At 46.4% G+C, this 16,417-nt stretch overlaps 1 protein-coding gene across 2 annotated transcripts in view; it reads right to left on the bottom strand.

Moving 5' to 3' along the window:
• The window catches only part of LOC105820598 (cytochrome P450 2B6-like), a 20,273-nt gene extending 5,300 nt beyond the window's left edge, over positions 1-14,973 (bottom strand). Inside the window, exons 1-8 of one of the 2 annotated variants that reach the window (XM_012657119.1) lie at positions 14,755-14,973; positions 7,035-7,197; positions 6,759-6,908; positions 4,683-4,843; positions 4,090-4,266; positions 3,408-3,549; positions 1,368-1,555; positions 1,043-1,184 (exon numbers count right to left, since the gene is read on the bottom strand). In XM_012657119.1, coding sequence (XP_012512573.1) covers positions 1,043-1,184; positions 1,368-1,555; positions 3,408-3,549; positions 4,090-4,266; positions 4,683-4,843; positions 6,759-6,908; positions 7,035-7,197; positions 14,755-14,925 — 1,294 coding nt within the window. In that variant the 5' untranslated portion in view covers positions 14,926-14,973. Of the gene's footprint in view, positions 1-1,042; positions 1,185-1,367; positions 1,556-3,407; positions 3,550-4,089; positions 4,267-4,682; positions 4,844-6,758; positions 6,909-7,034; positions 7,198-7,732; positions 9,340-14,754 lie in introns of those variants that run through there. The other variant, XM_012657121.1, reaches the window with a different exon arrangement.
• Positions 14,974-16,417: the final 1,444 nt, after the last annotated feature.

Here is a 16,417-nt window from a genome sequence, read left to right as displayed (position 1 = left end):
GGAGGCTGAGGCAGAAGGATCGCTTGAGCCCAGGAGTTTGAGGTTGCTGTGAGCTAGGATGACGCCACGGCACTCTAGCCCGGGCAACACAGTGAAACTCTGTCTCAAAAAAAAAAAAAATTGGGATTGGGATTGGTGTCCACGGCCGTGGGGGTGAGGGTGGTCTACGGTTCCCAGAGCATGTGAAGACCTTGCCCACCTCCCGAGTGCTGGAGGATAAATCCAAACTCCTCCCCCAGCCTTCAAAGCCCTGCCCAGCTGAGCTCTTTGCCTTATTTATGTCCTTCTGGAAACTGCACTCAAGTCTCCGTTGGCCTTCTTATAGTTTCTCAAATGTGTCATCAGGTTTCTACCTTTAGGCTTTCCCGTGCCATTTGCTCTTCCTAGAACACTCTTTCCAGTGGCTGATTGGTACCCGCCTATGAGCATCTCAGCTTGGAAGCCAGCTCCTCAGGAAAGCTCTTCCTCACAGACCCACAAATATCAGTCAGTGTTTCCTATTTTGTGCTCCCCACACCACCTTTAGAGCACTTATCATGATTATGATTAATTATAGTAATAATTGCCCTTGTGAGCATTTATTTTTGTGCTAGGCAGTTCTAACCATGTTAAATGCATCACTTCACTTACTCGTATTATTATTTTGTTACTATTTGATGGATCCCCATCTGCTCAGCAAATTTCCTGGGGCAGGAGCTACGTTTCCATATGATTTGTTTGATGCATTATCTTCAGTCCCCAGCAGAACACTGGACTCAGTGTAGTGCTCAATAGATTTTTTTATTGAAGAAAATGAATTCACTAAAGTTTAGAGAGACTAAAATACTTGGCCAAGGTCCTGCTTGCCAAGATGTGCCTTTGGGATATAATCACATCCCTGAAGCCACCTCATAGGGTAGCAGTAAAGATGGAATGGGATCACATAAATAAGCAATTAGAATATAGAAGGTGCTCAAAAAACAAGGACTTATCATTGTTTTTTTCAGGAGGAGTTGGAACCCGCACTTTGGTGTCTGGGAAAGGGATCTCGGGTGCAGCTTACCTAAGGAAAAGGGAATAAAAGCTTCATTCTTCTTCAGAGCCCCATTGGCATCCAGAAAGTGGTCAGGGTTGAAGGCATCTGGTTTTTCAAAGTAACGTGGGTCATGGAGAGCAGAGTTCAGGATGGGAAATACTTCAGTGTCCTGAGGGAGGGTCACAAGATCAAAAGATATTCCCATTCCCTGGCCAAGCAACAACAGAAAACCCAGAAAAGAAAACCAAAAACAAGGGGACCCTATTGAGAAAGCAACAAAAAGTTGAGTTTTGTGATGAAGAGAATCCAGGATGCCCACACAGGAGAGATGCGGGAGCCCCGCTGGTCTCACCTTGGGAATGATGTACCCTCGGAAGTGGGTGTCTTTGGTGACCATGTGGGGCAAGCCAATGGGAGCAATGTCTGAGAATCTCTGAATCTCATGGATGACAGCATCCGTGTATGGCATTTTGACCCGGTCTTCGAGGGCTGGAGGGCGATGTTTGCCAATCACCTGTTCAATCTCCTTGTGGACTCTCTCTGCACAGAAAAGGGGACCAGAGAACCCATTTCAAAGAAACATCTCCTGATTTCTATGGGCCAATGAGCCAGGAAAATCCTGTGCTAAAAGGTTAAATCATTGATACACCTCAGCGCAATCAGCTTGGGGTGAGGGAAGGGGGGAGGAAGCAAAAAGAATTCTTCCCTTCTAGATGTAATGAATGTTATAGATTCTATCCCCACATGCACAGGTACACACACACACACACACACCCCACAATTTTACATGGAATTTCAGATTAAGAACTCTAGGCTACAAACGTGCTGAAACTCTCTCTCTGAGTAGAAAACGAACTAACATTTGTTGTCCATGTATTATAAGTGGGGCACTGTGTTAGGTTCCCAAGGACATAAGAGTGAAATCAATAGATTAATGCATGAACAACTGGATAAATGAATGAATACATCAATCAATCAATGAATAGATCAGTTCATGAATGGAAACATGGATGAATGAATGAACAAACCAATAAATGGATGTGTATATTCACTTATAAATCAATAGATGGATCAATTACCAATTCACTAGCTAATAGATGGTCCATAAATACATCAACGAATCTAATATAATTAATCAATAACCATATGAATGGCGAGATAAGGGATTGAAAAAATTAGTGAAGTATGAGTAAAGAAATGAATGGGCAGATTGAATGATAAATAAATAAGGAATGAATAATGAGTGAATTATTTAGTGGATAAATTAAGGAAGGTATGGATGGGTATAGAATGAATTGAAAAACCAATTGATGGAAGGATTAAGGAATGAAACCTTGTTTATAAAAGGATGGGTGCATGCATGCATAAACGAATGAGCCAGTGAATTAATGACAAATAGTCCACCCAACATATCACTGTTGCAAAGGATCAACTCATGGATCAAGTAATTCAAAAAAATAAATGATGAAAGTGTATTTCCTTGCATGAGTCACAGATGAAGGAATCAGTGAGTACGCGGGTGAATTAATGACAGATGAAAGGATGCATGGATGAACGGGTAAATCCTTAAGTGATGACACAGAAAGTCAAATATCCCATGTTCTCACCCACACGTGGGTGCTAAAATACATGTACACATGGATGAAGAGAGTGGAATGATTGACAGTGGAGACTTGGAATGTACCTTCTAATGGGTAGAAGGTACATTATTTGGGTGATGGATACCCTGAGAGTTCTGACATGACCACTACACAGTGTATGCATGTAACAAAATTGCACATATACTCAATAAATTTGTACAAATGAAAAAAATTTAGAATGCCCTCCCCCCTCAAAAAAGTCTTTAAGTGATGAGGGAAAACAGTGAGAGAACCATTCGACAGATTCTGCATGCATCCACGCATCCACCGAAAAAACACCAAATGGAACTGGAGACTGTTCTCCTAAGTGAAGTATCTCAAGAATGGAAAAGCAAACACCACATGTACTCGCTATTAAAGTGGAAGTAACCTATGAGCGCACATATGCACAGAGGGAAGTAAAACTCAGTGGAGATCAACCAGGGGCGAGGGAGAAGGGGGAGGGGGGATAGTAGGGGTAAAACCCCACCTAATGGGTACAATGAACACTATTTGGGTGACAGGCACACCTACAGCTGGGTCTCAAGCATTGCAAAGGCTATCTATGGAACATAAAACATTTATAGCACATAATACAATCTTTTGAAATTAAAAAAAAAAAAAGATATGGCTTAGTTGGAGACTGGTCCAAAGCCTGCAGTGCTTCTGGAATAACAAACTAATGTCTCCTCTCTCATCCAGGCAGGACAACTCACCCTACTTCTGCAGCTCAGAGGGAGTCAGAGAACCCCATTTAGCTGTCCTTGGCCCACCTGCGACATGAGGGTGTTTGAGCATGAGCAGGAAGCCGTAGCGGAGGGTAATACTGGTGGTCTCAGTGCCAGCAAAAAAGAGCGAGAGCGTGTTGAGGATGAGGTTCTTCTGGTTGAACTCACTGTGTGGGTTGGATTTCTCCTGGGTGCAGAGGGAGAGGAGGGGAGGGTCAGTGGAGGCTGTGGCCTCACTGTGCACACGCCAGTGTCTCTGGGTCCCCTCCATCTGTTTCAGGGTCTCTCACTCTGTCGGGCCACCTTTGCTTTTCTCTGTCCCCTGCATGTCCAACCTGCATGTCTATCTCTGTCTCACTCGGCCTCTCTTTGGCTCTGTTTCCATCTCTCTCCCATCTCTGGTGTGTCTCTCTCTTTTTTCTCCCAGTCTCCTTCTGCCTCTGGGGGTCATTTCTCCTGTTGCTGTAATTTTTTCCCTTGCCCCAAATTTCTTCCTCGCCTTTATCTCACTCTGTCTCTCTCTCCATGATCCCTTTCTCCTCCTTACTTTCTCCTTCCTTTCACTTCATCTTTCTTTCCCTTCTGAATCTCCTCCCCTCCTTTTCCCTACTCCCCCCATCTTCTCTGCATCCCTCCTCCCTTCCCCTTCCCCATTTCCCTCCCTTCTTCTTTCTTCCCCTTCTTGCCCTCCCTCCCCTTCCCTCCCCTTTCCATCTCCCAACCCCACTTTTTCCATGCGCAGCAGGTAGGCATCTATGAGGTCCCGAGGGGCACTGGGGTCCAGGGTTTCCCGGTGCTTGTCCACACTGCGGCCAATAAAGGCACTGATTTCCTGCAGGTTTTTGTAGACTTGCCTGTGTGGGCCGGGAAAGAACTGCAAGAAGTCAGAAAAGAGCTCAAACATCTGCAAGAAAGAGGGGCAGTGAGGTCAGCCTCAGGCAGGTGACACAGAGAAATCTCAGTCCCATCTCTCTCTTTCAAACACACAAACACATTTGTATCAACTCTATCTCTGGGGATCCTGTTATCTCTGTCCTTCTTTTTCTTCTTCTTTTTTTTTTTTTCCGCTCATCTTCTCTCCCTCCCAAGGCCTCATTTTCTTAGTCTTTCTCCAATTCTCTATCTCTGCCTCCCATCACCCCCATCCTTTCCCTCAGTCTCTCTGTCCCTGTCCCCAGGTCTCAGTGTCCCTGTCTCTCCACCTGTCCCAGCCTTTCTTCCAGCCATAAGCCGCATTTCTGTGACCCCAAAAAGATCATCCTTTCCCCTGCCCTGGATGTCACCTCATCCCCCCTCCCTGTCACTGTCCCTCCCCCTGACCTGGCCAGAGAAAGAGCTGATGAGTGAGGAAGACTGGTAGGACAGGTCCAGCAGCTTCAGAAACTCTTCATCTTTGTAGTCAAAGCGTTTTCCAAAGACAATGGAGCAGATGATGTTGGCAGTGATGCACTGGAAGAGGAAGGCGAGGTCCAGGAGAGCTCCTAGGAGGAGGAGGAGGAGGCGGCAGGTCAATGGACATGGACTCCGAGGCCTGGGGAACCTCTGGCTGTCCCCACGCTGTCTCTGTGTCATTGTCCAGCATTGCTCAGTCATGAAAAAGACAAGAATAACAACCAGAGCACCTAACGCAAACCAGTGCACATTCTGCACCGGGCCCTATTCTAAGCACTTCACGTGCTGTTTTATCTGCTCTCACCACAACATTGTAAAGCAGGTACAATTCTGTTATTACCTCCACGTTACAGATGGGCAGACAGAGAGGTTATGTATTTCTGAGCAAGGTTGCACAGCTGCTCAGTACGGGGACCAGGATTCAGACCCAAGCAGCCCAGCCATAGAGTGTGTGCAGTTCGTTGGTCCTCACCCTGCATCTGGGAGCTAAGAGGGTTAAGTCCCAGGGGCAGAGATGGGACAGAGTAGATGTGCAATCAATTCATTGTGCAAATTTAAAAGCTCTCATCTCTCTATCCCTATTGTGACTCCCCCTTTGTCTCTTCTCTCCACACCTGGGGCTCTCTGGGCATCTGGGGATTGCTCTGCACCTGTTAGTTGAGCCCGTTTTCTGTGCACACAGGCTCAGCCCCGGCCCCGGCTGCATCAAGAGTGGGCTGTGAGCACCCGAGAACATCAGGCTGCTGCAGCCACTCTCTCTGGGTCTCACCTGTCTGTTCTCCTTTCTCTGCAGTGCTTTTCCTGAGGCTCGTCTGTCTGCGTCTCTGATTTTCCCAGCTTCCATTTCTCTCTGCCTTTGTTTCTTTCTGCCTCGCTGAGTCTCTCTCCCTGTGTGTTTGTGAAACATCTCCGAGCATCTTTCTCTTTGTTTTGGTGCCTCCATCTTGATCTCTTTCTCCTTTCCTGTGTCTCTACCCGTGTCTGTCTGTCTCCTCCCGTCTTTCTTCTCAGTTTCTCGGTCCCTGTTTCCCTGTTGCCCCCATGTCTCTGCCTCTCCCTCCCAGAATCTCTTGAGAAATTTCACAAAGAAATGGCATCAATGAGATGGAAATGCTATCAAACGACCCTGTCACCTATATGTCCCATAAACACCCACTTGTGGAAAATTTTAAAAAACAGGGGCTGAGCGTGGTAACTCACACCTGTAGTTCTAGCTACTTGGGAGGCCAAAGCAGGAGGATTACTTGAGACCAGGAGTTTAAAATGAGCCTGGGCAACATAGCAAGACGCCCATCTATAGAAACATTTTTTAAAACTTAGCCAGGTGTGGTGGCTCACACCTCTTGTCCCAGCTACCCAAGAGGCTGAGTAAGGAGGATCACTTGAGCCCAGAAGTATGAGGCTGCAGTGAGCTATCATGACTCCACTGCACTCCAGCCTGGGCAACAGAGCCAGACCCTGTCTCTAAAAAAAACTTTTTTAATAAAAGAAACAAAAAACAATGGAAAGTGCTTCTTTGATGGCCCTTCCAGCTGCCCAAGAACAGATGCCCCCACTTGGCCTCTTTGCCCATCAGCACTTCACCCAAGGGGGGGAAAAAACACAATTAAATATCTTCAAATTGTCTGTAGTTTTTCCTTTTCTCTTTTTGCTTTCCTTTATATGATTTCTGTTTTTGCCTTTGATAGTTACAATTAATCCATAAATTGCTTTCCCTGAGCCCAGTAAATAGCACCCTACTTGCTAAGTATACATGTTTAGGTTGTTCTTGGGCACTACACACCTCGCATCTCCCTCTTTCCCGGGCTGTCTGTGTTTCTGTCCTGCCAATCTCTGTCCCTCTCTAGTCCCCTGTCTCTTTCCCTGTCCCTGTCCCTCTGTCTGATGGTCTCTCAGGCTTTGTCTGCCTCTGGTTCTGTCCACATATACCTTTCTGGCTTTCTATTGCTGGTCGCCCACATCTCTCTCTGTTTCACTGTCCTTCCTGCCACCCCCAGGACTCACCCTTGGATTTCCGCAGCTCCTCCACCAGACACTGAGCCTCCTCCTGAATCCGCTCCTCCACGCTCCGCTTTCCCATCCCGAAGTCCCTCATGGTGGCCAGAGAGAATCGCCGGAGGGTCTTCCAGTGGTCCCCGTTGGCAAAGAACACGCCTGGAGTGTGGGGAATTGTGCATTGCAGAGGACATTAGAGAGAAGCTCTGGATCCTTCTTCACCCGTTTTCTCTCTACCCTGATGCATCCTCCACCCGGCCCTCCCAGTGCCTTGGAGGCTCTCACCATATCCCTGGAAGACTGTCTCAAGGATGGCGATTTTGCCCCGGCCAGAGAAGTCCTCAGCCTGGTCCACCAGGGCCTCCTTTATGGCCTCTATCCCACACAGCATGACCGCGGGCCTCCGTCCCAGGTATACCGTGAAGACATCCCCATATCTCTCTCGGAGCTGCCAAGCATACCCACACCCTGGGTTATAAGAGTCAGCACACACCTCAGTGTTCAAACTATTAAACACTCACACGCCAGCCTGGTAATTAGCCGCCTTCCCCAAGACCCTCCTCCCCAGGCTGCCCTTTCACCTTCCCAGGACCCGGCCACTAAAGGGTTAACCCGTTGCCCAGCCAAGGTCTGCTGTGATTGGTCAGTGCCCTAAACTGTGCAGGTGGTTAAATATTTCTAATATCACCCCCACCCATACCCTTGAGCCTGGCCACATCTCCCTGGCATCTCAACCAAAGAATCATACTCAAAGAATCACACTCCTTGTGATTAGCGGTTTCACTTTCTGCAGCTTCAATTGCTCATGGTAAGTTGTGGTCTGAAAATATTAAATGGAAAGTTCCAGAATGAAACAACTCATAAGTTTTAAATTGTACACCTTTCTGAATAGCATGATAATATCTCACGCCATCCCACTCTGTCCCACCTGGGATGCAAATCACCCTTTTGTCCAGCATGTCCACACTGCATACACTACTCACCTTGTACGATGTGATTGTGTAGGAATAAATGTAGAATGTACAGCATTCGGTACTATCCGAGGTTTCAGGCATCCACTGGGGATCTTGGAAAGTATTTCTCATGGACAATGGGGCACTGTTTTGTAGCTGCCTGGGAAACTGCTGGGCAGTGTTTACGGAAGCTCAGCATATGCACACTCAGTGATCCAGCCACTTCACTCCCAGATACATAAGCCCAACAAAAATGTGTGTGTACATTCACCAAAAAAATGAACAAGGATATTCACAGAAGGCTTCATAATAAAAGGTTCATCAACATAGATATAGAGTATGCCATGAGGGATTCACACAATGGAATATTATGGCAGAATAATGGCAGAGAAGAGCAAACTGTAGCTACACCCAATAACATGGATGCAACCCACAGACATAATGTTGGGCGGAAGCAGCTAGACGCGGAAGAGTCCATGCATCATGATTCTATTTATACGAAGTTCAAACACAGATAAGATCAACCTGTGGTGTCAGGATAGTGGGAGGGTAGTGACTGGAAGGGGACAAGAGGGGGCTTTCTGGGGACTCTGTTGTTGCTTCCTCTGCATGTCAATTACACGTGTGTGTTCAGTTTGTGAAAATGTATTGAGCTGTGTGCTTTTTACGGTGATATTCAACTTCAATACAGCCTTGACATGAATCATGGAAATGGTTGAGTTTACTTAAAAATGTCTCATATTGATCTCTGCAAAGCCCATTCACTGCTCCCCATGCTTCCATTCTTATAGTCCCGATGGTCGATGGTCGTTTCACTGCCCTCCAAGTCAGAGTAATTCTATTAAAATGTAAATTAGTTAATATCCCTAACCCTCACCAAGGCCTCCAATGCTCTCTTTTTGCTTGAACAAGATCTGAAGTCCTCATTGTGGTCCACATGGCCCTACATTTCATGGCCCGATACCCCTCTGACTTCTCCTCCCCTCCCCCTGCGGCTCCCTGATCCAGCCTCCACATTGTTCTCTGAGCTCTTCCTACTTCAGGATTCTGTCAACAACATCTGCCTTCCTCTGGTGCCTTGCACTTCAATCTTTCAGGGTCCCTGCTCAGAAACAAAACAAGACACGTTTTTTTCCCTGACTACTCAATCAAAAGGAGCTCCCACCACTTTTTAAAATATCACCCTGCTTTATTTTAACCATAGCTCTTGTCTGCCTAACATTTCCTTATCTGTTTATCATTTCCTTATCTGTCTCTGGCAGTGGAATGTCCAGGACATCACGTGCCTTGTCCAAGATGCCACACCATGAATTCCTAGAAAATTCCCTGTCGTATACAAGGTGCCCGGTAAATTATTATTGAATTAGCAAATAAGCGAATAAGTGATTAAGGTAGCCACCATTTAATGAGCACTTATTATATGCCAACTCTGTGCAATATCCCATTTAATCCTCACAACGACCTTATGAGGCACACCTTCTTATAGTCACCATCTCATTTGACAGAAGAGAAAACAGATTCAATGAGTAAGAGTTGAATCTGGGACATAAGCCCACATTTGTCTGACTCCAAAAAGATTTGGAAGCTAATTGGAGAATGGAAAAGAAACAGTCCCACCCTCCCCAGCCTTCCTGTTGTGACACACACACACCCATGCCCCCCTTCTCTTCCCCTCCCCCCCAAAAATGCAATCCTAATGGGGGATTATGGATACTTAGAGGATCCTTGGAGGGTCCATGGAAGAGCTTTAAGGGGTCTGTGAACTCTCCAAATTTTATGCAAAATTGTGTGCATATTTGGAGAAGAGGTGCTTACAGCTTTAATCAAATTCTCAAAGGATTTAGTGATCCCAAATTGTTAAGCTGCTTTAGTCTAAGAGGACTTTGGAGACAAAGGGACGTCCTGCTGGATCCCAGCTTCCGCTCTTACCAGCTGCGCGTCTGTGGACAAGTGCCTTCCCCATGCTGAGTGACACCATCCTTACCTCTAACACAGGGGTGACACCTCACCTCGCCTACAGGGTAGTTGTAAATGGGACCCGGTGAACTCTCACGACAAGACAGATAAATCCTAGCCGCATTACGCTGAGCAAGAAAATTAAGTCCAAGAATTTACATGACAGCATGGTACTTTTGTAACACATGGAAAACGATGGAAACAAAATAATATGCATTTGGGGCCTCCAGCTATCTCTATTTGAATCATTCTACGGGCCTCGCACACAACGTGCCTGAGAGATCGATCCCGATAGTGTCTGAGGACCACCATCGGCGATCACCAGTGCTCAGCGCTCAAGGTCACCGGTTCCATCACACCTGCGAAAGCAGAACACTTTATTTCTCGCTGCTCCCCGCAGCTTTGGTGAGGCCAGTTTCTCACCATCTCTCCACAGTTCAGCACCTGCCTCTTCCGTGCTACGCGTGTCATGCTCTCCCATTTTCCTGGGTCTACGCCTTCCTCATCCTTTCCCCGACATCCCCCCAAGAATGTCTTCTCCCCACTAATCTCACTGGGTTCAGGCTTCCAAGCTCAGTTCAAGTCCTGCCTCTTGAGAGCTTGTTCGGAGGTTCTAGCGGTGGAGGGCAGCTATTCGTATACCCTTGACAGAAGAACGGTCTCCTCTATCGGGGAAGGCCGTCCTCTTCCACCGAGCGCGCAGCTTCGAGAGGGATGCACGTGGAGCGGTGCAGGAGGAAGGGGACACCCGCCTAGTCAGCCAGATCAGCCGAATCCACCCTGGCGATCAATGGGGTGACGGATGTCACAGCCAGTCGTCCTCACATCCAGTCCTGCCTCTTAAATAAACCTTTTCTGGACCCTCAAATGATCTTAAAACTCCTATTTCTTCTTGTGTTCAGTGCTATCCAGGTAAGCATTTAATTCATATCTAATTAAATTTTTTTTATTTATTCAGGATATTATGGGGGTACAAACATTTTGGTTACATGTAATGCATTTGCCTCGCCCAAGCCCAGGCTACAAGCGTGTCCCTCCCCCATACAGTGTGTTCCGCTTCCATTAGTTGTGGGTTTACCCCCCAACCCGCTCCCAACCGGCACCCAATGAGTATTACTACCATGTGAACACCCTAGTGTTGGTCAGTTAGTACCAATGTGATGGTGAGCACATGTGGTGCTTGTTTTTCCATCCTTGTGGTACCTCACTTCGAAGGATGGGCTCAATCTCTATCCAGGATAATATAAGAGGTGCTAGATCACCATTGTTTTTTGTAGTTGAGTAGTATTCCATGGTATACATCTACCACATTTTATTAATCCACTCATGTATCGATGGGCACTTGGGTTGTTTCCACATCTTTGCAATTGCGAATTGTGCTGCTATAAACATTCGAGTGCAGATGTCTTTATTATAGAATGTCTTTTTCTCCTTTGGATAAATGCCCAGTAGTGGGATTGCTGGATAAGATGGTATTTCTATTTTTAGCTCTTTGTGGTATCTCCATATTCCTTTCCACAATTCCGTTCCTTTCCTTGTACTAATTTGCAGTCCCACCAGCAGTGTAAGAGTGTTCCAATCTCTCCACATCCACGTCAGCATTTGTTGTTTTGGGACTTTTTGATAAGGGCCATTCTGCCAAAGCATATTTTCACTGGGCAAAAGAAGACCTTCCTGATCCACCTATTGATGACGACCAAACTTTTCACAATCTCGAGCACAGAGATTGAGTGTTTTGGAAATGATACCAGAGAAAGACTGCCCTGGAACTCTGTCTGAAGGGACCATACCAAGTTCTCTATAGCACTATTCAGGGACTTGAGTCTTAGATCCACATCTCTCAATTCAAAAGAGCCTTTCCAGACAGTTGGAAGTGTACACCTGTCGGAGACCTTAAGGTAAAGCAGACCAGGGAAGTTTTTCCCCAGAAGCAGATGGCATCCTACATGTGGACAGCTTTTCCAAGATTGCAAATAAAGACCTATCTGCCATCATTAACACATTATCCTTTTTTATCTTCCCTGTTTTCTGATGTCTAAACCCCTCCCTTTCCTTAGAAGAAAAGCCATGAGCATATAATCTTTGGAGGGCTTCAGCAAAGGCTTATTCTTTAGCAAGAAAACTGAGCAAGGCCGGGCGCAGTGGCTCAAGCCTGTAATCCTAGCACTCTGGGAGGCCGAGGCAGGCGGATTTGAGCTCAGGAGTTCGAAACTAGCCTGAGCAAGAGCGAGACCCCGTCTCTACTAAAAATAGAAAGAAATTAATCGGACAACTAAAAAATATATATATAGAAAAAATTAGCCGGGCATGGTGGCGCACGCCTGTAGTCCCAGCTACTCGGGAGGCTGAGGCAGAAGGATTGCTTGAGCCCAGGAGTCTGAGGTTGCTGTGAGCTAGGCTGACGCCACGGCACTCACTCTAGCCCGGGCAAAAGAATGAGACTCTGTCTCAAAAAAAAAAAAAAAGAAGAAAAAGAAAACTGAGCAATTCTTGAGTGTGAGGGCTAATGGCCCCAAATCAAGAAACAATTCCATTAATGCCAATTCCTCTTTGTGTTCCTGATGAGTTACTCTGAAACTCCCAGGAAAGAGAGGAAAGCTATCTTGATATTCTAGACATCGCTGCTACTTGCTTTTCTACAATCACTGGTAATAGTACCCTGATCTTTCCAATAAATAACCTAATTGCCACCAAGTATAGAAAGCCTATCTTAGTGACGCCTGCGAAAGGTCTACTGTGCTTCTAGACAACACATGGGTGAGACCTGGGGACTATCTCTGGTGGGTATGAATAATTTCTTGTATAATGTTACTGGACTAAATCCAGTAAGGTCCCTTTCCACTAACTATGGTTATACACCCTTACAGCATGCTATAAAGACACCATTATAAAAGGAAATTTCCCACTAGACCTTGTCCAGGAACTATGAGAATTGTAGCAAACAAATTTAACTGACCTCTGCTCAAATGCCTCTAGGCGGCTCTGTTTTTCAGCCCCCAGGGGCTATATTGGGTCACCCAAGAATTTGCTTACTCTGTTCTGCCTCTTCACTGGTTCAGATCTTGCTATTTGGCCCGGCCCACTGCCGCTTTCCAAATAGCTTTCCCTGGCTAATCACTGAGGCTCACACTGTAATCCCAGCACTTTGCGGGGCCAAGGTGGGAGGATTGCTTGAGGCCAGGATTTCCAGACCAACCTTTGCAACAAAGAGAGACCCCCATCTCTACAAAAAAACAAGAAAATCACTTGGCGTGATGGCATGCACCCGTATTCTCAGCTACTCAGGAGGCTGAGGTGGGAGAATCGTTTGAGCCCAGGAGTCGAAGGCCACAGTGAGCAGTGAGTACACAACTGCCCTCCAGCCCGGGCAACAGAGCCAGATGCTATCTCTAACAACGACAACAACAAAAAGCTTCTTCTGAAAGTTCCCATTGTACCTAATATAATTAGAAGCCAAAGAAGTCAATAACTGAAATTAGAACTAACTGTAAAATAGATGAATATAAATTAGTTTCTACTGAGGAATGTTTCAAATGGGGTTCATGGGGGCTCACTCTTGATGGTAGTTGGTGCTAGGTGTATGGAATTTGAGGCTAATCCACAAATTGAGAAAAAAATTTTGGTTTTTATAGCCAATCAGACCTTTGCTGTCATTCAGACAGGTAAAAGCCAGTCTCTGAAAGGTGGATGAGAACATTTGTGTTCAATCAAAACATTTAATGAAACATCACAGTTTTAGATCTCCCCTTTGCTCATGTTGGGGCTTGTATACGGTGCTGAACAAAACCAAATGCTGCACTTATCTTTCCCCTGATTTTACTACTACGGAAAGCTTAATTTTAAAGGACACTGATACTTCTTTTTCTCTAGCCACTGTCACCAAATGCAGTAAGGAAATGTCTCAGGGGAAATGAATACACTCATGTATTTAGGAGAGCAACTAACAGTTGGTTTGCAGGCATCCTGACTGGTAGGTGGCAAGCCTGGCTATGCCAACGTTTTCTATCTTTATGTTTCTTCTAGTGGGTCTCCAGACTACTGTGACTTGTGTGACCAGGCTAACTACACCTGTGGGTACATCATTAAATCAGGTCATTTGATAGCAAACTATGGTCCTTAATCAACATAATGCCCCAAACAAAGCCTGTGACCAAGTGGATTCAAATATGCTTGAACTATCTTTATTGCCTCACCTTTGAATTGTTTGATTTTGATCTGTTTGATTATTGAAGAACCCTATTAAGGAGCTTCAGTTTCTTGGTTTTATCCTCCTAGTAGACATCACAATAGTCTCTCTGATGCACTGTATCAGCGCAAGTGTCTTAAATGTTCGCGCGTAGTCATCCTTGGCAAATCAAATGGTGTTATTACAGGCAGAACAACAAAAACATGAAGAAAGCACAAGGAATTATCCAACTAATTGGATGCTGTGAACTGCGAATTCCATACTGAGACCAAAAAAGTCTATTACGATGGTGACAGAAAGTGGTATCGGTGCCTAAGCTTTCGGTCAATCTCCCATCATTGTGAGGCTGACCGAAATCAGAGAATCGTTCAATTAAATTAAATTTGGCCAAAAGCTGCCTTGCTACAGTCCATACCAAACTATAACCTAACTTAAACAAACTGCAACCTGGCTTGAGAGTATATTCTTGTAACAAGTCGCCAAGTCTACGCCGAACAGAGCAGCTGAGCTTAGAGCCAATCACAGGCTGCAAACTGCTCCAACGTGTCCACACAAGGGACGCTCTGAGCTGTAACCAACCAGGCTATTTCTGCACGTCACATTCTTTTTCTCTCTGTAAGTCCTACGTGCCCACTTTGCTGGGTGCTGGTCTTGGAACATTTGCTGGTTCAGGGTGCTGTCTGATTATGAATCATTTGTTTGCTAAAATAAACTCTGCTAAATTTAATTTCTTTAGAGTCTTTCTCTTAACACCACTATCCATCATGTTTCAGCTCCATGCCCCTTACTCACCAGCCTTCCCCACCCCACCCCTGAGCCTGGTAGGCTGCCTCACTCTTTCTGCTGGGGGATCCCCAAGTATCAATGCAGGAACCAGCCCACCCTCAGACCCCAGCCATCTGAATCTTACCCTCGAGAAGGACTTGAGTAGGCCTCCTCTGTCCATCTGCAGAAGGTTCCCCAACAAGGGCAGAGGATGGGGACCTGGCGGGAGGTGGCCACGGGCGTTTGGGTGGCCCTTGACCAGAAGTAGCAAGAGGCCCATGAGGACTGCAAGGAAGAGGAGGACACTGAGCTCCATGGTCCCAGGCTGACTGTCTTCTACCCCACTGCAGCCTCCAGCTGGGCCGTTTATGCTGAGCCTGCCTCCCCACCCCATTATGAAACTTCATCCAGTCCCCGCCTCCCCTCTAATCATTATCCAGCTGTGCTAACTTAGGGGGAAGGTGCGGGGGAACCCATATTTCTTGCTTGGGTAGCACTGTGACCTGTTCCCTGTCCCTTTTCTCTCCCCCTAGATGCTGGCAGGGATACCGTGGTAGAGATTCTAAAGTCCACACGAGCACGCGCTTGTCTACTTCGTTTTCCCTGTTTGTTTATGCTTGCATGGATTTGTCTGTGCCGGCTTGTATCTCTGTATGTGTTCGGCTGAGTTTTATACATGAAGGAATGTGTGTATTTGGATTCATGTGCTGATGTGTTATTCTGTGTGAGTCTGGGTGTGCTTATGTGTACATTCTTTCACGTATGGGGGTTTCTATGTATTTATACAGTTGCATTTGTGAAGGTGTGTTTGCACTTGTGAGGTGGAGGTTAGTGGTGGTGGTGTATGTTCAAAACTGAGAGGCTGGCCAAACAGAGGGAATTTTTCAATTAAGCAAAATTTGTCCTAAAGCTGCCTTTGTAACATGGTGAGCTGTATCCTAACTTAACACGTAAATAAACCGTGTGAGTCTGGGCATACCGGTTGTGTCTGTGCTTGTGTGTTGGCACGTCTCCTAGCCATGACTTGTAAAGCCTGCAGACGCTTAGTATGTATGGCCAGCGTCCCCCTTCTTCACCCTCCATTCTGTGATAGCCGCAGGTGGAGGTGATGGGACAAACAGAAGGAAGAAGCAAGAGATGCAGCACTTGCAAGACTGATAGGAAGAAGAATCAGGTGGCGAGAGATAAAGAGACTGAGACTTCGCAGGTGGAGTGCTCAGGTCCTCTTGATCTCTGATGGCCTGACTAGTGCTGGACAGTTCCCTCCCTGTCTCTATGTCTTCAGAGTGCAGGAAATTTCTCGCTTCCTCTCTCCAAATCCATACCTCTGTTTTCCCCTTCAGACTCTGAGCTCCAGGAATGCAGAGTGGGTCCAATTTTATTGAAGCCCCCTGGCTCTCATCTGTCTCTGACACCACTGTGAGCCTGCACCCACCCAGCCTCTGGCAGGGTCAGTCCATAGTTGCTGAATATGGCAATGAATATGTCCATGTCTGCCTGTCTCAGCTCGGGCATGACTTTCCACCTTGGTGCAGCAACTTTCTTGCAATGTTGAGCAAACCCCTTGCTGGACCCTGGACCCTGGACCCTGACCCTGGCAGTTACTTTGACCCAGGAAGAGGGGGCAGATAATCCTGATTTTTTTCAAGGGGTAGAGCCTGTACTTTCATGTCCTTGGAAAGATGTCAGCATAGATTTTCCTGAACCTGGGACCTGGCTCGTGCTGTGCTGTGTGATCTGGCACAAAGTTTCGGTCCTCATCCTAGCACTCTGGGAGGCCGAGGCGGGTGGATCGTTTGAGCACAGGA

Source organism: Propithecus coquereli, unplaced genomic scaffold, assembly GCF_000956105.1.
Source record: "Propithecus coquereli isolate 6110/MARCELLA unplaced genomic scaffold, Pcoq_1.0 Scaffold53, whole genome shotgun sequence".
Taxonomy (NCBI): domain Eukaryota; kingdom Metazoa; phylum Chordata; class Mammalia; order Primates; family Indriidae; genus Propithecus; species Propithecus coquereli.
Note: the sequence above shows the minus strand (reverse complement) of the source record. Positions and strands in the feature narration are given on the sequence as shown.